This window comes from Harpegnathos saltator, unplaced genomic scaffold, assembly GCF_003227715.2.
Source record: "Harpegnathos saltator strain DR-91 unplaced genomic scaffold, Hsal_v8.6 scaffold93, whole genome shotgun sequence".
Classification (NCBI taxonomy): Eukaryota; Metazoa; Arthropoda; class Insecta; order Hymenoptera; family Formicidae; genus Harpegnathos; species Harpegnathos saltator.
Genome location: NW_020230721.1, coordinates 3,007,100 through 3,034,509, shown reverse-complemented (window position 1 = coordinate 3,034,509; position 27,410 = coordinate 3,007,100). Strand labels below are relative to the sequence as shown.

The window sequence follows — 27,410 nt, the reverse complement described above, 5'->3', positions numbered from 1 at the left end:
GGCATGGGCTGCGCCATGTTGCATCGGAGACTGATCAGCAAAGATAGCGACGAATATTTATGGCGAAAAAATGGCGACCGCGCTCGGTCAGCGCGTTGCGAGCGAGCGAGCGCGCATCGCTCAGGACGCGTTCAGGACGAGATCGCTCAACAATTGCACAACCGTTGAGTGGCGTGAACGCATCCAATTTTTTTCTGCACGAGCGCGTCGCAGCCGCGCGTAATGTAAGTCGCGCGCATGCGCGCCGCTCGTCTCGATCAATGCCGACGAGGCGGCAATCGATTTTGTCGGCGATTCGCGCTTCCAGCTCGCTCGGCTGTTTCCCGCTTTTCCGCGCGAGCCGCCGCGCGCCGCGCCGATCCCAACGACAGGCGCAGGAGCGAGATAAGTTTCTTCGTCGCTCCGGAATTATTGACGACATGCTAATCGAGTCGCAGGAGAACGGATCATGTCTCGCGCGGAGCCGATAAAAGGACAAACGGTAGACTGGATTTATTGGCGCGCCGAGATGGCAGGAATCATTCCTTTGCCGAGGACGACGACGACGACGACGGCGATGGCGACGGTGACTACAATGATGACGAAAACGACGACGACGGCAGACTGGATTTATCGGCGTGTTGAGAGGAGAAAATCATTCCTTTCCCGAGGATGACAGATGACGACGACGATGAAGATGACGACGGCAGACCGGACTTATCGGCGCGCCAAGGGAGGGAAAAATTATTCCTTTCCCGAGGACGACGATGACGGTGATTATAATGATGACGAAAATGATGAGGACGACGACGACGATGACGGTAGATAGGATTTATCTGCGCGCCAAGGGAGGGAAAAATTATTCCTTTTCCGAGGACGACGACAGTGACTGCAATGATGACGAAAACGATGAGGACGACGACGAGGACGGCAGACCGGATTTATTGGCGCGCCAAGGGAGGAAAAATGATTCCTTTCCCGAGGACGACGATAATGGTGATTATAATGATGACGAAAATGATAAGGACAACGACGACGATGACGGTAGATAGGATTTATCTGCTCGCCAAGGGAGGGAAAAATTATTCCTTTTCCGAGGACGACGACGGTGACTACAATGATGACAAAAACGATGAGGACGACGACGACGACGACGGACCGGATTTATCGGCGCGCCAAGGGAGAGAAAAATTATTCCTTTTCCGAGGACGACGACGATGGTGACTACAATGACGACGAGGACGACGACGGCGACGGTAGACTGGATTTATCGGCGGAAAGGCGAAATTACTCCTTTCCCGAGGAGAGCACAAATGACGACGGCGACGGAGTCAACGGAGACGGCGAGGATGACGGCGAGGACGACGACGGCGACGTCGCTGTTGCCGTGCGCGACACCGGCGCGATCAACTGGAATAATCAAGCGAAGGATATTAGCGTGCGCTCGCGTTCGCGTTCGCGTTCGCGTTCTCGCGTGCGTGGGAGTGCACGCACACGCATGCACACGCACACGCACACGCACACGCACGCATATCCCCGGCATAATGACGACGCAGTATCGACGGCGTGGGTGTCCGTTCTCGCTCCGACAGATTCGAAAACGCATTATTAACACCGGCGACCCTGGCTCTATGATTACGCGCATTAATAGCCGGATGGACGAACTTTGCTCGCTCTCCGCACTATTATTATCGCAACGCGAGAAAGAGACGGATGACGAGACCGCAGGAAAAGAGGCAGGGCCCCACCGCGGGCCCTGATGGAACGAGAGAGAGAGAGAGAGAGAGAAAATTACGAAACGCGCTCTCTCGCGCGCTCGCGTCTCGAACGAGCGTACTTAATTTCGTATGCGCTCTCGCTCGCACGCGTAATAATGGCGTAACCTCGCGGGCGCGATTTGATTGTGCTCTCGGCTGACGCGAAAGCCGCTTTTCGCGTAAGCGTGAGCGCCGTTTAGCGCGGGTCGAACTAACGAACGGCCCCGCCGCGCCGCTGCGGAGGCCGCGATCGCAGGTGACGGGCGTTGACGTCGCTTTATTTGGGCGCTTTATTTGGGCGGAATTAGAGGCGTATCGTTTTAGCCATTTGCGGGAGGAATTATGCAACGAGGCGCAACCGATGATGCAGCGAACGCGGAGAAAGTAATTGAGCGGACGGTATCTGAGGGATGCCATACTCGGAAACTTTGCTGACAGAACTCTCGCCGCTGACTTCTTCTGCAAAGCTTGCGTTCTCTGTTGGTTGCAGAAGAATGACGATGCTTCTATACGACGAATCTGTATATGTGTGTGTGTGTGTGTGCGAAAATGAATCGAAACATTGCTCAATACGGTGACGAAAACGAGAAAACATTCTCAAGTTGGCATCTCGAGCTGCCAGCTAGTGTAAAGATTTACTTGATTCGACGGCTCGACGGAAATTTCCCGAAACATTGTTATTGACAAACAAAACATTGACAACTGAATATGGAAGCTCTTAAAAATTTTGCAGAAAATTCCTATATATCTATATATGGTTAGGTTTTGAATAAAGAATATGGTTAACCTCTTCGGCGATTAACGAAATAACCGCGGAGAAAGAGTGGCTCAAAAACGGTGACGATGGAAATATCGCGGAGTGTTTGGGATTAAACAGAGCGCGGCGAACATTTATTTATTAAAAATTATGCATTGTATATAGGAAATGCGGAAAAATCATTTTTTCTCCGAGGACGACATGATTGTGTCATTTAACGCAACGTTTGGACGATTTTCTCAACGTTATCGACAATTTTTGAAGTTTGTTACCCACTTTAAAGATATCATTCCTTTAAGAATATTATTTCTTAGTTATCAATCGATCTCCTGGCTGGAGCGGAATTTTTTTCGCAACACCACATATAAAATAAAACATCGACCTCGCGTCTAACCGGCCTGAGTAATATGTGATATAATATATAGCGCGTCAATTAAACCAAAAACCATCGGCTAATTGCTAATCGTCGCACGTGCTTAAGACTGAGGAAAAATGTCGGCCCGTTTGATATTAGTTCCAGTAATTATTTCTTTTCGATGAAATTTTTACATGGTTCAGAGCAAAATTCGAAATTGAAATATTCTCCCGCTCCTTTGCGGTTATAAAGTGTTGACATTTAACTTTTCGAAATGACATATGGTTTGGCGTTTGACGCACATCGAACCTCGAATAATCAGTAGCGTTCACGACGGCCATCGACAGGAGTATATTCGATACGCGATGCATTTTGCATTTTATTTAAGAAGAAAACGCTTAAAGCAGATTAAGTAAGTTCATTGAATTAAATCGAACTAAATTGATTTAGGGCGAGGTGTGTTTGTTCCATTTCTCTCCAAACAAGCTCTAAACATTATTCTCATTATTATCTCGCCGAAACAATTGTTTGCATCCTTGCGCGATGTTCTCATTAGTCCAAATTAATTCTCAGCCACTAAATTTCCCTGAAGGAAACGACCTTCCCTGAAAGTTCCGAAATTTCCCTGAAAATTATTAATAATAAATTATTATTATTAATAAATTATATTATTAATAATATAATATAATAATATTATTATTATCAAATAATATTATTAATAAATTATTAACAAATAAATAAAAATTCCAATCTGCTCAGAGCCGAATTCGCTTCGCCGGCGAATCCGGCGCTTCGTCGAAGCCTCGACGAGCGAAACGTGTCTGGCTCGCTCATTCGTCGCGAGACTTCGGTCGAGCTTCTCGTCGCAGGACATTTCTTCCTCTTGCTCGCGGATTTCCGCGGGATTTCCAACGGAACCGCTCAATAACGCGTTCCAGCGTACGCTAAAGCGGCGTTCGAGGGAGTCGCGTTCCGAGCGAACTCGAATTAGCCGGCGCTGTCGACTCGTTCGCGACGTTAATTTACGAGAGAATAAAGTCCAAAATAGAGACAGACGGGGGAGACAGAGATACGGGGGACACGCGCTATAAAATTTATTTACAGCGCCGCGAGTCGCGTGTTCGACACGGCCCGGCCCGGCCAGCCGGGTGTCCACCTTGCGTTCCGGACCTCGTTTCCCGGACGATAAGCGATCTCCAAATTACCGATCGCTCGCGTAACCGTTCACGATCGCTCACGAGCGGGGAGAGTCAGTCCCTCGTCGCGTTCGTGTCGTGAAAACGCGTCCGCGGATGCGGAGCGCGGGGGGGAACGACGTAGAATTTCCACCGCGCTCTCGCGTTGCGGCGTCTCGGCGGGACTGAAATCAGCAAGATGATAGGGGCCGCAAGTCCCTCTCTCGAGTGAGTCCCGGGCCTGGCCGCGACTCTCCCTTTCTTCGCGCGCTCGCGAAAGTAAATTCCCCCGGCCTGCCCTTTCGCCGCTCGTAAAATCGATACCCTCCGCGCGATCGGCCGCGCGGCGCTATCGTTCGTCGACACGACGACGCGAGCGTGAGCGCGATACGTCCGCGATTTACGGCGGATTTAAGTATAATGTTCCGAGGCCGCATCGAGCCCGCAAACTCCCTTTTCAAATTGCATATCAGGCACGATCGAGCGTGTCGCGAGTGTACCAATCTTCCGACGATGAATTATTCATTGTGTAAATAATTCATAAATCGCCGGGCTGAGCGCGCGCGCATGCGCAGAGCCGGCCGAGCAGCCCCGATCGAAAGCTCAAAAGTGCCAGGCGAAATTTTTCAACGAATCATTACGGACGTCTCTTTCTCTCTCTCTCTCTCTCTCTCTCTCTCTCTCTCTCTCTCTCTCTCTCTCTCTCTCTCTCGTCCGTCGAAGACCGATGACGATCGGTCGAGATTCGAAGGATCGACCAGCTCTTCCCCCTCCTCCTTCTTCGCCGACAAGGAATTCTCGACGCTCGCAGTATGGATCAAGCGAGTTGAATTAATTTAGAGAGCAACATATTGCTTCTCTCCGAACTATGAGTATCTCCGATAGTATCTCCGATACTATCCAAATTTTTACATTATTGTTATTGTTATTATTATTATTTCATCAATATGGGGAAAGTTCCCTTTGCCCGAAAAAGGCAAAAGTTGACAAAATTACTCGCGTCCAAACTTTTACATTGTCATCATTATTATTTTGTCAACATGGCGGGGAATTCTCTTTGCACGAAAAGGACGAAAAAGCACAAATACAGGGACGACGCATCACGTCGTACAAAAGTTCTATCGGTTGACGGAGGCTTGTCCTCTCGACCAGGAGACTTCGACGGGAGTCTTGAAGTCTCCCCTCGACCCACCAGAGATTCACCGGCGCATTTCCGGCGTCGACGAGACGCGCACAATCTCGGCTCGGCTCGAGCGCGGAGACTCCGACGAGTGTGTCAGGGCGTCGTAAAGATCGAGTCGATGCCGTAACTCTTTCAACCCCTTCTCGGCGCTTACATTTCCGGCGCGAGAACAATATCGACGCTGACCATCGACGGGCCGAGAGGGGTCCTTGTACAAGCATGCCGAATGTTATGCACCAGGCGTGTGCTGTACACCGAGGTGGCACTCGCCGTCTCGAGCAGAGAAGAGACAAGCAGAGAGAGGGAGAGTGGGGTGGGGGGGGAGCGAAGGGTGAAGAAGCGAGCAAGCGAGCGGTGTACCATCGGACGCGCGAGGGCGGCGTTGCTCGTGTACAAATCATGCGAAGGATGACGCGGCACCGCCAGCCTCCCGCGTTCGTTCTTCCGTCGCTCCACCTCGCGTGTGCTGGACGTCGTAGGGCGTTGCATGTTAACGGGGCCCCGACACGGGGACCTTCTACGCGCGTATCACCATACCGCAAGTCACTCGCCCTCCGTCCCTTCCTCGGTATACGCGTCTCGTTCGCGGCATTAATTATAATAATTATTATTATTGTTGCTGTATCGAGGCGAAGTGGCATCGAACGAGAGAAACACGGCACTCGGGGAGGAGGACGAACACGGGAAAAAGAAGATGAGGAAGAAGAAGAGACGGAGAAAGAGATTTCAACGATTATGTTATTATCAGTTGTAGCTCTTATTGATGCTTAAAAGTTTTATACGTACGAGATGAGATGAATAAAATATAATAAAAAAATAAACATATATACACATAAGAAAATTATGTGCTATTAATGTATTAATGTGTATAATTAATGTATAATTAATGTAAAGTGTATAATTAATGTGTATAAATTAACCCTTTGTTGTACATTTTTTTTTTAATGAATATAATTTTGTAAGCCTTTTACTCGGCGGTTTTTAGAGTCGCTGAGTATAAATCCGATGTGAAAAATATAAAATTCAAAATGGCGAATCCAATATGGCGAACAGAATTTTCAAAATCAGCCGAGTTCACTTGAAATTTGGTTACTTAAGGATTTTTGTATTGTAAGGTTGCTAATTACAAATTCGTTATCGAAAATCCGAAATGCCAGAGCTATGACGATGATATATACGGCAAGATTCGGTTGACACCGGTCAAGTTATCCGATTCTCAAGCGCAGTCAGCTTGTTTCATTTCTATAATTATGCTCGCCATATGAGGTCCATGATTTTGAATTTTGTATTTTTCATCCCGGATTCGTATTCAGCGACTTCAAAAGCAACTCCGAGTAACAAGTTTCGACTTGTTACTCGGAGTTTTTCGACTGCGAATTTCGACTGATTTTGAAAATTCCGTCTACCATATTGGGTCCGCCATTTTGAATTTTGTATTTTTTACACCGGATTTTTACTCAGCGACCCCAAAAACCACCAGATAATGATTTTGAAATATATATTATTACTAAAAATTTTATGTAAACGAATTTATTTTCTAAAAACATTGTTTTTACTGTTGTTTCTTGAGGTTATATCAATAGTACCATCAACTATTATACGTAGCTCGTTTTAAAGCTTATAGAGATGGCGCTTTAAAACGACCGTTCAGCGGGAAAAAAAGTGCAACTTGAAGGTGCAGGTGATCTGGTCGATCTGATGTAGGGGCCGATAATTAATTTATACACCTAATACACATGATAATTAAATTGCGCACAAGAGTAGCAATAAAAAGCGACACAAAAGTTCCTCTTCTTCTGTTCCAGCAGACGTCGGACCTGGACACTCTGTTGTGCAGGCAAGATCTCGACCGTCTACAGAAGCTGGACGAAGATGAGTCGGAGAGGGACGTGCGGGAGCAGTCGGTGCACATGGAGGACTTCTTCGAGGTCGGCGGGCCGGTATGCCGGCCGCAGGCGAGCTTCGTCTCCGCCAGGAGTCAGCCGGCTGGCACCGACGACGACGTGTTCCTCAGGCCGCCGCTCTGGGAGGACATCACGTCGAGCATCCAGAAGCTGGACCCGGAAAACGCGGACATGCTCGGCTCGCAACCCCACGTGAAGATGGAGACGGACGAGGTGACGCCGCCGCCGGTGCTGTCGCCGGTGGAGATCAAGACGGAGCCGTTGCCGCCGCCGCCGACCTTGCATCTCCTCGAGGGGCCCGCGACGAACCCCAGCGCACAGACCTTTTCCAGCGCGCACCCCAACCCGCCGAGCGTCCAGCACGTGGTCCATCATCGGACGACGCCGACGACGGCGCTCTTCAAGAGTTACGCTAACAACAACAACAATAACAACAATAACAATAACAGTAGCAACAACAACAACAACAACAATAACAACAACAACAACGGCAGCGTCAACGGCAGCAGCGCGAACGGCGGCAACGCCGGCGGCAACGCCGGCAGCAACGCCGTCAACGCTGCCGCCAACGGCAACAACAGCAACAACAACAACGCCAGTGGCGGCGGTGGCGGCAACAATGACTCGACGACGAGTCATCACGCCACCGCCGGCGGTCATCAGGCGAGCGGCAACGCGACGTCGCCGCTCTACGGCTCGATGACGAGGCTGATGTATATTTCGCCGCTGACGCCACCGATCTCCGACCCCGGCTCGCCCATTGGCGCCGGTCCACCGAGGCGGACGCCGCCACCCCCGTACCCGCAGCCGCCGATCCTCAACCCGGCGCACAGGATCCAGCCGCCGTCGATGACGACCAAGTTCAACAGGCGGAACAATCCGGAACTGGAGAAGCGCCGGGTGCACCACTGCGACTTCATAGGCGAGTACTCGCGCTTTTCTTTTCCTTCCTCTTCTTCTTTTATAGTTGGTCCCTTGTATAAAAGATTGTAGAGAATTGCTTGTAGAGGATCCCTTTTGGAGAATTACTGGCTGTGATAAATTAGCCAGTCATAAATTTTATCGTCGTGCAGCAATTTGAATTTATTTAAATCTGCGTATAATTTTTAGTTGAAATTTAGACTTACATTAAAAATTGGATCGAATTCGAGTAAAATTTAATTAAATCGCTTAAAATTTTAACTTGAACGAACAATTTAAATTAAATTATTCATTTAAATTCCATAATTCATACACGCTACTATTTATTTAAATTATTTATTTAAATCCTCATATAATTTTAAACTGAAACCTACATTTAATTGAATTGAATTGTTTTTAACTTAAACGAATAATTTAAATTAAATTATTTAGTTAAATTCGAGTTACTCATATAGGCTACCGTTTATTTAAATTTTCATATCATTTTTAATTGAAATTTAAATTTATATTTAATTCAGCTGAGTTCATAATTCAATTAAATTACTTAAAATTTTGATTTGAACGGGTAATTTAAATTAAATTACTTATTTAAAATCAATTATTCACATATATATAGGCTACTATTTATTTAAACTATTTATTTAAGTTTGCATATAATTTTTAATTGAAACTAGACGTATATTTAATATGTGAATTGAGTTCAATTAAAATTCAATTAAATCACTTAAAATTTTCATTTGAAAGAGATAAGTAATTTAAATTCAATTATTCATATACGAGTACTAAGATTTGTAAGCGACAGCAATTTGTTACAGTCAGTAATACCTTTCTCTAAGGGGTATACATTGTAGATTCGCGTACGCGCCTTCCTGTGTGAGGAAAATTTGAGGCCTTCGCATTGACTGCGAATCCGGCATCTCATCGATATCGTGTCGATCTTCTTGATTACGACCTAGAACTCCAGTTTCATGAGCCATATCATGTCGATGTGGCTTAGATACCTAGGCGTCCATTTGATATCTCAGAGAGATCGTACAGGTGTTGATCGATTATCGATGATCCAATCGGCATGACGGCCAAGTCGAATCGATATATGCGTATGTCGATTCAACTTGAATACGATATAAGCCGAGCAACGGCTAGATCGCCGACGATATCTGCGTAAGGTCTCTCTCAGATATCGCAATGTCCTTTCCAAGTCGACACTACATTCGTCGCAAAGAACGGTAAAATATTCTCAATTCAAGTTCGCTCCACCATTTTCATTTCTCAAAGAAACTTTCAAAATTCCTTCTCCACTGTCGACACATACGCCATCTTTGTCTGAGTTTTCTCCCATAAGAATGAAGTTAGGCAAAAGTCGAATGCATCACGGGCTTCTCGGAGAGGCGGTCTCAGCTAGGGATGGGCGATGTCCGAAAATATATCGATGTTTAAAATATCGATTAATAAAAAATAATTGAAATGACATCGATTATTTTCTGAAAAAAAAAATCGATTTACCGATCAACCGATTAAATTGAACATTTAAATTAAACATTTAAATTGGTTAGCACCAAATGAAACACTGCTAGGGATGCGTTCGGAAACATCACTCGGATGCTCTCCTTGCTTACATGTTGGATGCGTTCTTAAATTCGCAATAGATGTAGCCGGCGTTATTCAATTCTTATTTTTCACTGAATGTTAAACAAGGATGGAATACGCGGTATTCGCGGTATTACCAGAAATCCTCGAAATCGAAAGGATCTTGCACACTGGACGCGACCATAGCGATATCTAATAAGAGTTTTAAGAAGAAAGAGCTTTCGTTTCTTCTTTAAAACAGAACTCTCATTGGAGTTTATTATTCGTCGCTAATCGCATCAGTGTGCGAGGCCTTCAACTCGGCATCTCATTTGACGCATTTTTCATGTGATAAGAGAGCTAATTTTGGGAAGATAAGTACTCTTATTGAGCCATTCGGCAACGTTCCGAAGCTTATAAATAAAAACCGGACAACTCTATTCTCCATAATTGTACAATAGATGTAGTAAATTTTAAACTTTAAGAAATTAACCAATCCCAACCTACTTTTACAAGAATAATTGATTGCGATTGGCCAATTTCTCAAGACTTAAAGCTTACTATACTTATCGTAGATCCGGACTTAACGTTCATGAATTTCGTTTACCGTACTTGAAAGACGATATTACAAAGATCCTCTATTAAAAAAAAATAAAAATCGGTTGTTGATGTTGAGAAAAAATCATCAAACATCGATTAATCGAAAATAAAAAGAAAATCATCAGAAAACATCGATTAATTGAAAAAAAAAAATTATCGATTCTTTCGATTAATCGACGAGAATAGCCCATCTCTAGTCTCCGCGGCCTCTTGTGCCGAGCGCTCGGTTTGTGTTTTGAGGTCTATGAAGTGCTTACTCGTTTGCGAAACGGCCTTCACGCGTTTTTACCAACCGAGTTAGCGCCTCAAACGGCCACAAATAGCTGATAGTCGGTTATGACAAGAGCGACCCCCCCGATGCGCGACAGTTGGCAGTGTCGAAAGATCGGTCCTTCGTTACGCACTTTGATCTGACAGATAAAAATATAACGAAGACAATCGTGAATTCGCCGGGACCTCCATCGTTGAAGTTGACGTGGAGTGTCTCAGGTGCTGTCATTTCGGCTCTCGTCGTGGCCGGCGTGATTACCGCGCGCAGAAGCTCGCGAGTAATTCGGCTCGCAATTATGATCACGTAATTCGCTCCGGAGTTGAACGGGACGAGCTACCGCTACTCGTCGCGAGCGACCACGACGACGACGACGTTGACGAGCCCCGGCGAGTCGGCCTCCCCCTCGCCGAGGCTCGGCAGTCGAGAGAGAGAGAGAGAGAGAGAGAGAGAGAGAGAGAAAGAGAGAGAGAGAGAGAGCCCGGGACGACCGGGGAGATCCCGCTCCGGCAATTTCGACACTTAACTCTCCGCTCCCTTTCGCAGGTTGTACGAAAGTCTACACGAAGAGCTCGCACCTGAAGGCTCACCAGCGGATACACACCGGTGAGTGAGAAATTCGCATTTCAGCGAATCACGTACGTCGCCGTGAACGCGCGCGAGCCTGCGGCCGCTAGAATTAAGGGGAGGGGCCACCGTGTGTATTCTCCGGTAATTAGGTATGTAGCTCATCTACGGAGCGAGACGAAGAGTTTGAAAGCGCGAGGTCGAGCACTCCGACGGCGTGGGCAGGGCGCGGTCCTGAGTCTCTTCCTCCCTCCCTCCCTCCCTCCCTCCCTCCCTCCCTCCCTCCCTCCCTCCCTCTCTCTCTCTCCCTTTCTTTTTCTCTCTCTCGTTCTCGCTCTCGCTCTCTTCCTCGTTCTCCCATCTCCACCGCGTTTCTCCACGAGCACCTTTGCGCGAGCACCTCGCGCGCGGTGTCGCGCAAAGGCGCTTCTATCATATGTAAACGTACAAGGGACGCACGAAGCTCGACGGTGGTATGCGGACTCTCCGGCGCAGCTCGTAGAGCGGTGCTAGCGCTCGACCCACATCCTATCCGCGTCCAAGCTCCGCCAACACACCGACGACGTCGGTGTGCACCAACACGACCGCGCGCGGCTACCTGGACGAACACGCATGCTGGTTCCCACACGCGTCGGAGCCCGCACGCGAGCGAGAGAGAGAGAGAGAGAGAGAGAGAGAGAGAGAGATATGTGCTTCCCGCACACGTGCCTACGCGGCAGTCTCTCGCGGAATGCAAGCCGGAGGCATCTTAAGTGCGATGTATACCACTTTCGAATTGATACGGCTCGGCTGCTTTTTGCGCTAAAGAGCCGTGTCATCGGCTGGAATCGATCGGAGCCGGCGGTCGCGCGTCACGCAGACGAAAGCCGGGCAGCAGCGAGACTTTCCTCCTCCTCCTCCTCCTCCTCCTCCTCCTCCCCCTCCTCCCCCTCCTCCTCCTCCTCCTCCTCCTCCTCCTCCTCCTCCTCCTCCTCCTCCTCCTCCTCCTCCTCCTCCTCCTCCTCGTCTTCCGCGATTCCGGCGTGTCCGGTGAGTTGCCGGTTACGGATCCGCAGCGCGATCGGCTCGCGAGGATATTTCAATTTGTGTACGGCCGCACACGGCGACGGCGGAGAGAACACGCTCCTCCGGAGAGGGGGGAGGGGCACGTGGCCCCCCGAGCCACGCTCGCTCGGTCGGTCGGTCGGACTCGTGAATGAATCCTCGGCGGCGGCCGGCGCCGTGCCGGAGAGCGACGACGGTGTTGGCGACTCAGAGACTCGCTCGAAAATTGCGCGCGATTCGTTTCGCTTTGATAACGCGACGTGACAATTAACGTGCGCGCGCGATATAACATGGACGCCGGTGCCATGAATAATGCATGCGCGAGCGGGACTTCCCAGCCGGGAGATACAACTTTTACTGCATACTCCGATTAAATTCTCCCCCGCCCCCCTCGCATCCCCCCGCGTCCATTGGCGGACGTGCGTCGCCGTTTCTCTCTCTCCCTCTCTCTCTCTCTCTCTCTCTCTCTCTCCCTCTCTCTCTCTCCCTCTCTCCCCCGGTTTTCGGAATCTTCCCGGCGCGGCCGGCGACTCTCGGTATGTGATTAATCGCGGCGTTATCGCTAATCGTATGCGACGCTAATAGAGCGCGCGCGAGAAAGCACCGGCGAGAGACCCGACGAAGAAATCTGGAGCAAAGTAGGGCTAGAGGGAGCGTATTTGGAAAGCAACTCGCTGGAGCTCGCGCGACATATACACACACACACGCGCGCGCGTGCCGGTGAAAGTGATCCGAAATTAACGGGGACGCTCGGAGGCTCTCATAGGTGTCGCCCGGCTGCGATCGACTGGATGCGTCGCCCCCCTCTCTCTCTCTCTCTTTCGCGCGCGCCGGGCCAGCGACGAGGATGTTGAGCGATTTTTCGCCGAGGATGGCGAGCTCCCTCCCACGCGAGAAACGCGTCCATCCGGCCATCGGCAGGAATAAAATTTTAATGGACCCGACACTTATTGGCCGCTATTGAAAGATAGGACACTGCGTGCGCTACCTGTGCGGACTTTTTTCCTCACAGTCGCACGAAATCACGTTTCCTCCTCCGAAGGTTGCGCTCGAGATTCCGCCGAAGACGAAGCAGCAGCGTCGCTTGCGCGATGTCGCGACTTTCGTTTCGGACACGCGTGTCGACGCGGTATCGGTCGAGGAGGCTTCGGTTCAATTAACGACCCGGCCGGTCGAGTCCGTTAATTAGCGCGCAATTAACGCTGTGCCCTCCGTCCATCCGGACGCGAATCCGGCGTGCGCGCGCGCGCGTGAGGTCCGTGTACAGGCCGGCGAATTTTTCGATATCGACGAGATTCCGCTAATTAACTGCGAAGCTCGCCGGTCATCGGATTAATAACGTTCGATCGCTCGATCGACCGCGGGATAACGGATCTCGTTAGATCGCCCATAACAACCGAGCCTGACGAGCCGAATTAACGAGCCGCTGTCGAATTCGTCAGTCGCCGTGAGTCGACGCGATCCAATTCGTCAGTCGTCGGATTTGCTTTGCAAATCCACCTCGGTCCACGCGAAATTCACCAATCGGCCGAGGAAACGGATTTCTCCCGTTTCTCGCCGCAGCGGCGAAATTCCGCACGCAGCGCAGACAACGCGTCAATCGCGCCAACTCGAATATCCCGTTCGCGAGAACGGAAACGGAAATATCCCTCTTGTCGTCGCGTGGCGCGTCCTCTTTCGGGCCCGCGTCAACTCGTCGAAAGCGTTTCCTGATACAGACTTCTATATTATACACTAGATTGACTAACTTGTCTCTTTAACACGTCCCCTAAAAGTATGTACTAAAATCCCGCGTATGCGCATTGCAAGGTCCCGAAAGGAATATAACTGCACCGTACAAGCATTTTTACTCCAGGAAATGTTAATATTTATCCAATATTTAATGCCTTCCTCTTGCAATGTCACATTCCATGACACATTCAATGTTCATTCAACATATAGAGTACCAACGGGATCTTGCAATACGCATGCGCGCACGATTTTATGTTTTATATAAGAGTCATTTTTATGCATGAAAACCAATGGAAGTTCTCAGTCTAGTTTATATATAGAGTCTGTGCTCTCCGTCGAGCGGTGTGGCGCGGCTGCGAGGTGCGAGAAGGGAAACTCGGCCGAAAAGCAGGCAGCCGCGCTCGCTTCTCTCTCTCTCTCTCTCTCTCTCTCTCTCTTCCTCTCTCTCTCTCTTTCTCTTTCTCTCGTTCGCCTTGCCGAGGTAGGCGCGCGCGCGCATGCGCTCGCTCGCTCGCTCGCTCGCTCGCCGCGGATCCGCGGGTGGAATTCTCACGAACGCGCGATACCGTGAATGGATGGTGCTCGTGGTGGTAGTACCGTTCCTCCGCGGTGGTTCCCCGTGCGTCGCGTGGCGCGATGCAACTCGACTCTCAGCCTGGCCCGGTCCGGCGCGGCGCAAGGCGGCGGCGAAGACCGGTTAGGGTCGTCTCCGTAGAGCGCGCGCGAGAGGGACGGGGAAACGAGCTAGGAGGATGCGTGGGTGTATCTCTCAGCTATCGAGTTCTTTCTTCTCCTCTCCTCTCCGGTGCGTTGTTCGCCCTCCCTCGCGCGAGCCCTCTCCGTCTCCTTTCTCTTCCTCTCTCTCTCTTCCTCCCTCCCTCCCTCCCTCCCTCCCTCCCTCTCTATCTCTCTTTCTGTCTCTCTCCTTCTCGGTGATCCCTTTGCCTGCACGCGCTCGCGCTCGCGCATCGCGAGCGCAGCGGAGATCTCGGCTCGCGATCGAATTCGCGAAGTCGGGTCGTGGAGGCAACGTTCGACGCGAGCCGCAGGCGGGCGGTGTGTGTGTGTGTGTGTGTGTGTGTGTATGTAAGAGAGTTTAGAAAGGGTCGAGCCGGTAATTTGTAAGGTGCACTTCTCGGAGACGAGGTCGCGCCCAAAGTGAGGAGCCTGCGGCTCGTGGGTAGCCCCGAGGTGGCGAGCATGAGAGACTCCTTTTTTCTTCCTCTTAAGAGCGGAAGCGCGAGGAGCGGACGGCTCGCACGCGAACTCGACGCCTCGTCAGCGATCTCGTGTGATCCTCCGAACGAGAAGCGCGGAGAAAGGAGATTGCTCGAATCTCGGCGAACCGATGAGCGAGACGGAATTTCTGGTCGTCGTGTATGAAATTCGCTTCTGAGAAGCAGAAATCCTCCTCCCCCCGACACACGACGACTGCTTCGTTCATCGCCGCGTCGGTCCAACTGACCCTCCTCCTCCACCTCCTCCTCCTCCTCCTCCTCCTCCTTCTCCGCGTAGAGACTCCGCGAAAGCCCTCGCTCTCGCGCTTCCGCCGCCGGCAAAAAGTCGCATGCCATCCTCGTCATCTCCTGAAGCCATCTGAAGCCACCTTCAACCCAAAGTCACTCCTTCCCCACTTCATTCTGGAGACTCGAGCGATTTCGTGACGTATAGCGTGCGATTAATCGGCCTCTTAATCGGCCGTCGCTCGCCAGGGGTAAATATGCCACTAGGTGCAATAACAGCGAGGAAGGTGCATTCTCCGCTAATCGGCCGGAGCTGAGCGGAATGCGGGCACGTTGGCTCGCATTAGTCGCCGCGCGCATTCGGCTCGCGAGCGAGCGCGAGCGCGGTCCGGCCGGCGCGCGATTGCGCTAGAATACAGGTGAGCGTGTTGCGGCATGCAGGTACAGTTAAAGGTCACACCGCTGCATCTCTCGCAGTTGAGAGAGGCGCGAGAGGGTATATATATATATATATATAGATATATAGATATATACACCTAGTATACCACATCCCGTAGTTATCTCGCAAAGAGCAGCGCTTTGTTCTCTAATAGGTCGCCGTTCTCGAAACTCGAACGGAATTCTTCTCGCTCGCGGGACGCCGCTGAGTCGCGCTCTGGACCGATCGACGGGATCGCGCGCGCGCGCGCGCACGCGCGTTAGCTAGCTCGCGAACGAGCGAGCGAGGAAAGAGGACAATTCGCTTGCCCGCGCCTGGCGAGAGCTTGGCAGGCCATCTTTTATCATCGCGAGACTTCTGCTCACGGACTACTTGTGGAATTTTGTTTACGAGAGCTTCCAGGGCAAAGGAGCTTCCTGTTCCAGTGAGTTGCCTCTGGCTTTAGTTTGGGCCAGTTGAAGCCCACCTAGTTAGGGTCAGGTTAGAGGAAGAGCGAGTGTCTGTAGACTGTTTATCGCTGATGAAGTCCTCGCAGCCTTGTTCCGAGAGCGCTCTTTGTGTTATGCAAGTCTGCGCTGAGAAAAGATGGTTAATGTTATTAAAATTTATAGTTATTTTTTTGATATTTATAGTAATTTCTTTTTCCAAGTATGTCCTCTCGTTGGAACAACGAGAAAAGGCCTGTCTCCTTATTCTCGAAAATTTGCGAAAAATATCGTATACGATATTTCATTAATGGGCCAATTTGGTTGGCTGAGAATCATAATATCCACTCATGATGTTTCATGAGTGACACTCATGAAACATCATATGCGACATTTTTCAAGGTTACGGCCCTGTTCCAAAATCGGTATCCCTGGTTTTACTTGTAAGGTTGGTAGCCTTAAACTAACTCAGATACGTTCCGTAGTTGATCAGCTGATCACGCTCACAGCCATGTAGTATTTCTGTTTACGAACTTTGTTTCAGCTACCAATTTTGTTATATTAAATAGAGAAATGGGTAGATTTTTTATCAGCTGATCACGCATCATTATTTTCGCGAAATTATTTCTATTGATACAGCGAGTGTAGGACATAGTTTAAGCGCGCGCGCTGTCTACAAACTAGTTACTAATTTCGTAATATTAAATAGAAAAATAGATGGATGTTTTATTACTTATTATCCTGATTACCGAATCTTCCGATCGTCAAGTCGATCACACGAATCAGCTGATCAGCAATTACGGAATGCATCAAGTTAGTTTAGGCTTACCAATCTTGTAACTAAAATCAGTTCCCTAACCAATTTCGGGACAGGCCTTAAGCTAGTTCAAGGCCTAACAACCTTATCCATAACTAAAACTAAGGCTTTCGAAATCGATTTCGGAACAGACCTGAAGTTGTGATTACTGTGATGTGTTGTTCTCTCATGATTATAATTTCTTCATTATGTAACTACAAATTGCAAACACTTGTTCTCAGTCGATACATTATATCATTCGATATACAAGTCGCAAAATTTTACGCGCGACGATTCCTGACGGATTGCACAGCAATAGTTTTAACGAGTTTCTTAAGCAAATTACTTCAAAGATGTGAGCTGCCGCACGGAGGAAAACATTTGGCCGATCGGACCAATCTTCCGGTGAAATGTGAACGGTTCAGAAACTCCGATCGAAAAGACGAGAATCCTAAAGTTGAAGTTAGCCAAAAATCTTGACAGTTTAGATTGAAAATTGCTGAAATTTCGCCAGAAAATTGCTTCACTCAGCCAAACGTTTCTCTCCGTGCCAACTTCCGTGGCGTCGCAGCTTCCAAAGCATGCCCAGGATAGCGATCGTGTAACTCCTTCGCAAGAACGGAAACGTGAAGAGCGAAAAGTTTCATCTGAACTCGACGATCACGTGTCGACAGAGGGCAAGAGATCGGTGAATTCGGACGCCCTCCTTTCGCTCGAAGGGTAGAGACTTGCTATTCTTATGAGGTAAATTCGCTCTAAAGCGCGTTCGGTTCGTTCATCGTTACGTTCACCTCATCGACCTTTCCTCTCCGGCTAACTTTCCAAACAAAGAGGGAACACCGAACCTCACTTTCCATGTTTCCCTCCCTGCGAAAAGAATTACGTGGCCGCACTCGCATGCCGGCCAACACGATCGTCTGCGGCTAAACCCTCGAATCGCGCCCTCTACGCGAGTCGCTTCCTTGGACTCATTTTCGCGAATCTCCGGCCGACTCGGTCACCTGTGCTCTCACTGCGACCGCCATTGGCGATAAGGAAGTTTCGGTTTCACCGGTTATCTGCAGCGAGGCCGAGAGCGTATTAGTTTTATCGCTAACAAAACACCTCGCGCCGTCCCAGTTAGCCGAAGCTCTCGATCATTCTACTCGGCTTTTTTGCGGAGGATCGGCAGCGAGCGACAAGTCTCTAAGCTGCATTTTTGCCGCTCGCGGTTGGTACACTGGAAAGCAAAACGGTTTTGACAGTTTTTTGTTTTTTACAAACGTTAGTAACTAGTCTAGTTGTAAAATTTGAGAATCATTGCTCGAGAACTTGCGCAAAAGATCGCAAGTCTCTTTAACCCACAGACTTCTATAGTATAACTAGACTGCTAACTCCCTTGTATATTGTAATACAAAATTAACCCCAAAAACTATGTATTAGATGAGGGAATCAAGCATCTGCGCATGCGTGAAATTGGTAGTCCACAAGGAGAAGGGCTACATAAGCGATATGACCGATCCAATTAGAAGAAATGTGTTTTGATTCAACCAATCAGACGTGAATGTCGCACCACCATAACGGTACATATTTTTCGGGGGTCATGTATTGAGTCGAAGTTAGCAGTCTAGTTATACTATAAAAGTCTGCTCTAACCCCAATTATATGTGTCTCTCTAACATAGGCATAGGAATATAGGGACAGAGCATAAGCCCGTAAGATAGGCGAGGGGAATTGTGCTGAAATACGGGGGACGACTGTGCCTAAGTTTCATTGGCTACAATAGTGTGCATATTCAGAGCATGTGATGCACAACGACTTGGCTGTCACTGGCAAATAGTAAATGTAACAAAATGATAAGAACTATTTACATTGACAGTATTTTGCAAAGGTTATGCATGTGTATTTTTTTTCATAATTTCACTCACACACAACTTCATATACATCTATGTACGTATCAAATACTTACACACAGCACAACCACCAATTAGATTTAGGCACAGTTTACCTCGTCGCACCGTCCCGCAATGGTTATTCCCCCGCAACTCTATGCTCTGTTCCTATATTCTTATGTCTATGCTCTTATGTCTATGCTAACCCCAACGATCTTGAGATTGCTCTATGTATTAAGCAGTGGTTCTCAAATTTACAACTACACGGATTACCAATGTCACTAGAAAACAAAACTATCGAAACCGTTTTACTTTCCAGTGTACAGTTACGTAAGCGACCACGCGGTCCACTCGCGACTAACACCCGTATTCATAGTCAGGCCTTATATTTAAGGCTTCCTTAAGTTTATCTTCAGATGGTCTGTAGCCAGTAAAATAATCCGTGCAGCATCTAAAGATGGATATAAGGAGGCCTCAAATATAAGACCTGACTATGAATACGGATATAAGACCCTTAACCCTTCAGCAAGTGCGGGGTGTGAGATGTAAGGAGGAGAAGAAATTGATCAAGAAATTGAATCAACACAGCGGAGAATTTCCGACTCGTCGGAAGTCGAATTTAGTTCACGAGAATAGGAAATTCCGGTTTCTACAAGGGAAACGTGCTTCGTTTCATCACTGTCACGTTGATTCCCTTCCTAATCTTTCGCCTTCATGTGCACATCATTAGTCAATGATAGTTAAGGTTTCCGCGAAGTTTCTTTCTGGCGATTTTAATCTTGAAAATGAACCATGTGGGCGACCTGAGACCAAGGTGGATAATGATGAGCTGAAAGCTGTAGTGGAAGCGAATATAACACATCACTCAATAAGTTCGTAGGATAACATATAAATGGCGCTACTATTGACAAATCCATATGATTTTTAGGAAGTACTAACCTTCAAATGATACGTGTCAAAATTTCATGACAATCGGACGTTTAGTTCACAAGTTACAGTGGTTTTAGTGACGCACGACGTCGACTCGTTTTAGCAAGGCTTCAGTTTCGGCAATCACTTCTTCATTGGAGCCAAATCTCTTTCCCTGGAGCTTTCCCTGCCGATTTGACTCTGGAATGTAGTGATGGATCCATGTTTCATCCATTGTTACATACCGCATCAAAAAATCCTTTTTGTTGCGCTGAAATAGCTCCAAACAGCCCGCTGAATCGTCGACGCGTTGCTAAAACGAGTCGACGTCGTGCGTCACTAAACCACTGTAACTTGTAAACTAAACGTCCGATTGTCATGAAATTTTGACACGTATCATTTGAAGGTTAGTACTTCCTAAAAATCATATGGATTTGTCAATAGTAGCGCCATTTATATGTCATCCTACGAACTTATTGAGTGATGTGTTATTTCAAATTACACTTGAATTAGCAGCAAGATTTAACGTTACTATTCCAACATTATTGGACCATTTGAAATAAATGGGCAAGATAAAGGAGCTGGATAGATGGGTTCCACATGAATTAAACGAGCGCCAGAAGAGAAATCGTCTGGAAGCTTGCCTTCCTTTGCTATCACGACATAAAGGCGGACCATTTTTACATCGTATTGTCGTATATACGTGTGATGAAAAATGGACTTTTTTCGACAATCGCTTGGATTGGAACCCACTTATCCAGCTTCTTTACCTTGCCGATTTGTTTCAAATGCTCCAATATTGTTGGAACAGTAACGTTAAATCTTGCTGCTAATTCACGCGTAGTTTGAAATGATCCACTTCCACTACAGCTTTCAACTCATCATTATCCACTTTGGTCCAGGGTCGCCCACGTGGCTCATTTTCAAGATTAAAATCGCTAGAACGAACTTCTTAAATCATCGACGTACTGTGCGTTCATTAGCCACATATTCACCAACATTTCGTTGATATTTCGAGTTGTCTGCGCTGCATTGGTTTCATGGAACTCATATACGAAAATAACATGAACTTTTGACCTATCCCTGGTTACTCAAAAATTGCTGTAATAAAGACAACTCGAAAGACAATCACGAATCAAAATAGTATGCGTTTGAAAGAGTGATAATGTATCTTCCCAAAAAACTAAAAACTGTAAGAGTGAAATATCAAAGATATCGGCTGTTGACCTTAGTACTTAAGGAAATCAGACATTCATATTTAACGACCTAACCTAACCTAACCTAACCTAATAGTATCAGTTTGTATGAAGCGTATTTCCGGGATAACTTATGGAGGCCATAGCCTACTGTGTGCTGGAGCCCAAAATGAGGTAAAAAACGCAGGCACGTGCCTACTGAAGGGTTAATCGACGCGATCGCGATCGGACGTCGAACCCGCGCGCGCGCGCGCATGTGTGTGTGTGTGTGTGTGTGTGTGTGTGTATGTGTGTACTCATCCATGTTTCTCCGTTGGCTGTTTCAGGCGAGAAACCGTATCAGTGTCAATGGGCGGAATGCGAATGGCGGTTCGCCAGGAGCGACGAATTGACGCGGCACTACCGCAAGCACACCGGAGCTAAGCCCTTTAAATGCGCGGTCTGCGAGCGTTCCTTCGCCAGGAGCGATCACCTCGCGCTGCACATGAAGCGGCACCTCCCGAAGCAGCACACCAAGTGAGGAGAGCGCGAGAGACGGAGAGGAAAGGAAAGAAAGAGAGGAAGGGAGAGAGAGAGAGAGAAAGAGAGAGAGAGAGAGAGAGAGAGAGAGAGAGAGAGGAGGAGCAGCTCTCTTCTCTTGGCGTCCCGTTCGCTCGTTCGCTTTCTCGACTACCTGCGTTGGACGCGCGCCGTTGTTTTCGCCATTCAGGCTTCGAGGTTCACGACGCTTTCAACCGAGTCTGTCAGTTCGGAGAACGCTGAGAAAGTCCGCTAATGGAAATTATATGGAGTAATAATCGCCTTAGAGCGAGAATAATGTCCGACGATTAAATTGTGTTCGGTCGTTTTCTTTTTGTCGAGTGATATGTACGCACGTGCGGGGAATATGAAATTATTGTTGTAAGTCTGTCGAAGCGCGATCTCGAGATAATCTCAGAATGAAAAATATTTTCGACACTTTTCGGAAAAAGAATTGAAAGAGATCTATCTGCTGTGACGGTAATTTTAATCCTCATTCTCCGCAACTGCGGTATGTTTAATAATTCTCATGCTCATCGATTAAACATTTTTAGAAGAATTAATTTTGGAAATAATCTCAATCTCCCCACTTTTTTCTTTTTCTTTTTTTAATTTTGATTTTCATCAATTGGACGCTATTAGATACGAAGATTGAATCTGCGTTTGTCCGCAACGAGTTGGAGAGCAAACGTTCGGAATGATCTTCAGACGATGTTTTGGCGAATTAACCTCAATCTCCTCAGTTTTTCTTTTTTTTTTAATTTTCATCCTCATCGATTGAACATTGTTGGATACGAAAATTGAATCTGCGCTCACGCGCCACGAATTGGAAAGCAAACGTTCGGAATTATCTTCAGACGATGTTTTGGCGAATTAACCTTTATCGATCTTTATTGATCTTTATTGATCTTTATTGGACATTGTTGGATACGAAAATTGAATCTGCGTTTGTCCGCAACGAGTTAGAAAGCAAACGTTCGGAATTATCTTCAGACGATGTTTTAGCGAATTAACCTCAATCTCTCCAGTTTTTCTTCTTTTTTTTTAATTTTGATCATCGATTGGACATCGTTAGATCCAAAAATCTGTGCTTACGCGCCACGAATCGAAAAGCAAACGTTCGAAGTTATCTTCAGTTATCACGACGGTGCTCCGACGAATAGCGCGGGCTTCATGAGAAGCCAAGTACGAATCTGCACTGAAAATTCGCTCCTTGCTGATTTTTCGCCGATTGCGGACTCGCAATCCCGAGTCGTTCTCCCGAGCCGAGCGACTCGATCGCAATCCCGCAATCGGGCTCGCGTTCGTTCTTGCGCTGGATGAAATTCGCGTCGACATCGCCATCGGTGGGATTTCCTTTACGGTTTCGGGCCCGATCGTCGGGCCCGATTTCGCGCGATGTATCGGCGGAGCATCGATCGAGCGAACGCCCGTCTTGACTCGACGGCTTCGGTTACGCTCACCATCTCGGTTAAGCGGTTATGACGAAACACATCCTCGGTGTGGGTGGTGGTCGCGAGGAGATATTTCGTCATAGCGCTGTACACTCACGGACGGTCGCGAGGGAGGAGAGAGGGGGGGAGAGAGAAAGAGAGAGAGAGAGAGAGAGAGATATTACGATCTCCGTTCAATAAGTATCGTTCGTACTTCACACTGAGATGGATCCGAGCCGGCGGGTCGCACGAGGAGAGAAGTGAAGCCAATGTTCGTGGAAGGTAAAAGCGGAGGTGTTCGTTGCTGAGATTCGTACTGGCAGCCTTGCCTTTACCGCGAAACCTTTGCCCCGCGTTTCGAAGCCAGCCACGCCGCGCGAGTACAACGCACGTGTAGCGTCGCGGTAAATCGGCGACTTCGCAATTGAATTCCCTGACATCGCGGGAACACGCGAAAAAGAAAAACGCGGCACCGCGGCTTGCGATCGGAAGATTGCAACATTTCTCCAGTTCTTCCAAAGTTCTTCCTCAGGCTTGGTCCTTCGACAATTCTTCGAGCTTTCCCCATCTCCCATGAGTGTTCGAGCCTTCTCCGGAAAATTTGAGCATTGCAAGGACATCGCAAGGAGTCGCAGCTTCGCGAGGTCTATTCTACATTAAGCCTATTCTACATCCTAGAAATCGCACGATCGTAAGCAAATTGACTAATCACGATCGATTCTCTCCTTATGATCGAGGAATAATCGACTGTGATTGGTCAATTTGTTTGCGACTTTGCGACTTAGACTTAATGTAGAATGGGCTTTAGGACCGGTCCGGAATAAGTTGCAACGCTCAGTTGCGAGTTGCGGATTGGCAAGTTATCAACTGCAAGTTGTAAATCATTGCGACGTCTAATTTACATGTAGATGTCGAGAGTTGCGAGTTGCGAAGAAATAGATATAATATTCGCTCTCTTATTGTCCATTAATTTAATCCATTAATTAATTTTAATTTAAAGATAATTAGCTAGCACAATAGTCAGACAATATTGGCTATTTTTGCCAATTAATTGAACTTTAATCAAAATCATTTCAATGAGATAATAGCGTTGACACAACAAGAAATAAGTAAAATTACTTGATGCCTGCAGCCTTGAGCCTGTGTCGAGGCTATGAATTAAAACTAACCTCAAATTTAAAGATGGTATATAAAAAAGAAATACTTGTTTTATTGAGTAACATAGCCATAATTTTCCAAATATCATCTTTTTTCTCTCTGTTTCTAAAACTTGGTTCAATTTTATTAATTAGGAATTGATTCGTCTTTATGTGTACGATTAGTGATCATATTCCGAATTCATCCGATTCTTCTCCAACTGCTTCGAGCACATCCAATTTGTACTGCTCTTCAGTATCTATTTTTCTTTTACAAATAACAGAATACATATAAATATCTACAAAACTATCAAAAATTACGTTACATTATTTATATCACACAACCTCTATCTGTGGTATCGTGTTTCATTTTTCGCGCTCTTCCTGAACTCGATATTTCATTGGCCGAGATGTTGCGCTTGCTGTCACCAAGAAGTTAAAAGTTGGGCAACTCTCTTTTCGCAACCGCGACTGTCTCTTGCAACCGGAAATAGCACCTTGCAAACTAGTAGTTGCCATCCTCCCAGAGAGAAATGGGAAATCGAATAGACGTCGATTCGACGTCTTTTAGATGTCATCAACGGCTAATCGATGTCGATTCGATGTCTATTCGACTCTTATTTCTTCCTGGGCTTCGCAACTCGCAACTGGATGTTTGTAACTTATTCTGAACTGGCCTTTAGTCTCCGACATTTTTTCATACATTTTGATGGCTAATCACAGACTTCTATATACAAGCTAGACTGAGAACTTCCATTGGTTTTCATGTATAAAAGTGACTCTTGTGTGCGCGCATGCGCATTGCAAAATCCTGTTGGTACTCTATATATTGAATGAACATCGAATGTGAACATTGAATATGTCATTAAACGTAACATTGCAAGAGAAAATGTAAAATATTGGATAAATGTTAACATTTTTTGGAATAAAAATGCCCGTGCGGTCACATTCCTTTCGGGACCTTGCAATGCGCATGCGCGAAACTTTAATACATACTTTTAAGGGACGTGTTGAAGAAATCAGTTATCGGTCCAGTGTGTAATATAAAAGTCTGCGTGGCTAACGTATTCGTTAGAAATGAGTGAGAATTCGCTACGAGAGAAAAGCGACGCGCTGGTCGCGCTTGAAATCGCGTTTCGAAGACGCTCGAAGAAGACCCGAACGAATGTACAAAAAAATCATCCGCACTCTTTCGCCGTTTCCGCAGATTTCGCCCGCGCGCAAGGTTTCCCAGGACTTCTTCGGGACTCATTCATTCGCGTATTCCCCGCGAACGCTCCGATCTGTATCGCCGCGACGTCGAACGCTGCTAAGCAAACGTCCCATTAGTCTTATCCGCACTTTTCTGCAGCGATTCCACCGATCAACAACCGCAAGCGGGGGGAGGCGCGGTTTCGCCTCACTCGACTCGTGTGTACGACCTGTCGTCTCTCGCGGCGCGGTGTCCTCGAATCCCTTCGCGAAATGATTTGCCAGATTAAAGCGCGCCGCGCTATCGCGAAATTATCGCTATCTCCGACGTGTGTGTCGGCCGCGCGACAACTTGGTCGCGCGCACATACACACACACATACACACACACACATATACGCACGCACACACGCGCACAGAGAACCCGAGAGATATCCTGTTTGGCGTGTGTAAACGATCGCGACGTTGGCTGGCACGTCGCTCGTGCTTAAAGTCGAAGCTTAATCCGCGTCTCGCGCCGTGTCATTTCGATAGTCGTCGCGTCGCTAACGCGAATTTCGCCGCGCAGCCGTGAGCCGATATTTGCCGAGCCTCGATAGCGGAGGCAGATAGATAGAGAGCGAGTATCATCACGCTTCGCCGTTATCACGTCCGTGTGAGAAACGGACGATATCGTGTGATGCCTTATGTACAAATTCGCGTAGAGTCTTGAAGGAAAGAGAGACAGAGCGAGAGAGAGAGAGAGAGAGAGAGAGTGCGTGTGTGAGAGATAAGCTGTCGACGGTCGACGTGTGCGCGCGCGCGCGCGTGTGCGAATGCGTTTTGCGAATGTTTGCCGTCCCTCGTCCTGTGCGTGCTATATATGCGAGTATGTATTTATATGCGTATTCTGCACACCGGTAGTCTATGTGTACGTGCTTGTGTATACGTGTAAAAAATAAGAGAGAGAGAGAGAGAGAGAGATAGAGAGAGGGAAGAAGGGAGCGAGCAGAAAAAGGAGCAGCGATTACGATGCGATTCTGATGACGATGTAGCCGCGTGTAGCTAGTGTAATATTATCTGTATATTACGCGGAGCGATGGACCGGGAATGTAATTCGTTCTCACGCGTGCTCTCCGACCGGATCGCCGATCCGTCGCTCGTCGGTCGCCTCGTGCTTTCCCGCGAAAGGCGTAGACACACGCAGTCCATCGCGTCCGCGTGCGCGATTTGCACGAAAACGCAGGCTCGTAGCGGTAGCCAGGGACGGTCTGTACAGAGGAGAGAGAGAGAGAGAGAGAGAGAGAGGAGCTGACGCACCGCGAGCATGTGAAATTTGTATATAAATATACACGTATCTTCCCGACCCCTTACCCTCATCCCCCCCCCCGGTTATCGCACTTAGATTTTTTTAATTGTACATGTAATTAATTGTATTATTATGTCGAAGTTGCTGAGACGCTCCCGTTAAGAACTCGTCGAGCGGCCACGCGAGGAGCGTCGTTTCGCGCTCCCCTCTTTCCCCCCGCCTTCTCCCGCCCTCCGAGGTGTATAATCGACGAATTTTCTCGCGAATCACGTACGACTCCCCATCCTCGCGCGGCGGCGCCGCGTTGCTGGTGTTTCCCGTTAGCGTGATCTGAGGGAACCGTCAACGTTCGAAGGTTCGTGAAAAGTTACCATCCGACCCTGGCGGTAGCGGCGCGCAAAGACGACGACGCGCTAGGAGGAAACGAGAGAGAGAGAGAGAGAGAGAGAGAGAGAAAGAGAGAGAGAGAGAGAGAGAGAGAGAGAGAGAGAGAGAGAGAGGCGTCGGCGAAAAGCGATTTCGCGTATCTCGGACGTTCCGTTACGTTCCGATACGAACACGTACACGCACACACGCGCAAACACATACGTACACACAAAAGACACACACACACACACACACGCACACAGACAAAACACATACACGCATACACACGACATCCCACCTCGTACGGGAGCGCGCGCAGGAGGCCAAAAATTCTCTGTCCGTGTAGAGCCGCTTTGTACACAACGCGCGCGATCGTTGTAATCGATCGATCGAATCGTTATGTAGTTACGTAGTCGAGCGTTTAGACGGAAACGAAGTAACGTGTCTATTTATATCTGCCTATCCGCCTGCCTGTCCGTCTTCTATACCGCATCCTTCCGAAGGAAAGGAGGGATTCCCTCGCTCGTCGTTCAGTCCTTCGCTCTCTTGAGTGTCGCGTTCTCGCGCGACGC

The 27,410-nt window shown here is 48.0% G+C and overlaps 1 protein-coding gene across 1 annotated transcript in view; it reads left to right on the top strand.

The window, feature by feature from the left end:
- LOC105188127 (zinc finger and BTB domain-containing protein 45) overlaps positions 1 to 27,053 on the top strand; it is a 99,019-nt gene extending 71,966 nt beyond the window's left edge. Inside the window, exons 2-4 of the mRNA XM_025307728.1 lie at positions 7,015 to 8,032; positions 11,012 to 11,071; positions 21,233 to 27,053. Coding sequence (XP_025163513.1) covers positions 7,015 to 8,032; positions 11,012 to 11,071; positions 21,233 to 21,426 — 1,272 coding nt within the window. The 3' untranslated portion in view covers positions 21,427 to 27,053. The remainder of the gene's footprint in view (positions 1 to 7,014; positions 8,033 to 11,011; positions 11,072 to 21,232) is intronic.
- Positions 27,054 to 27,410: the final 357 nt, after the last annotated feature.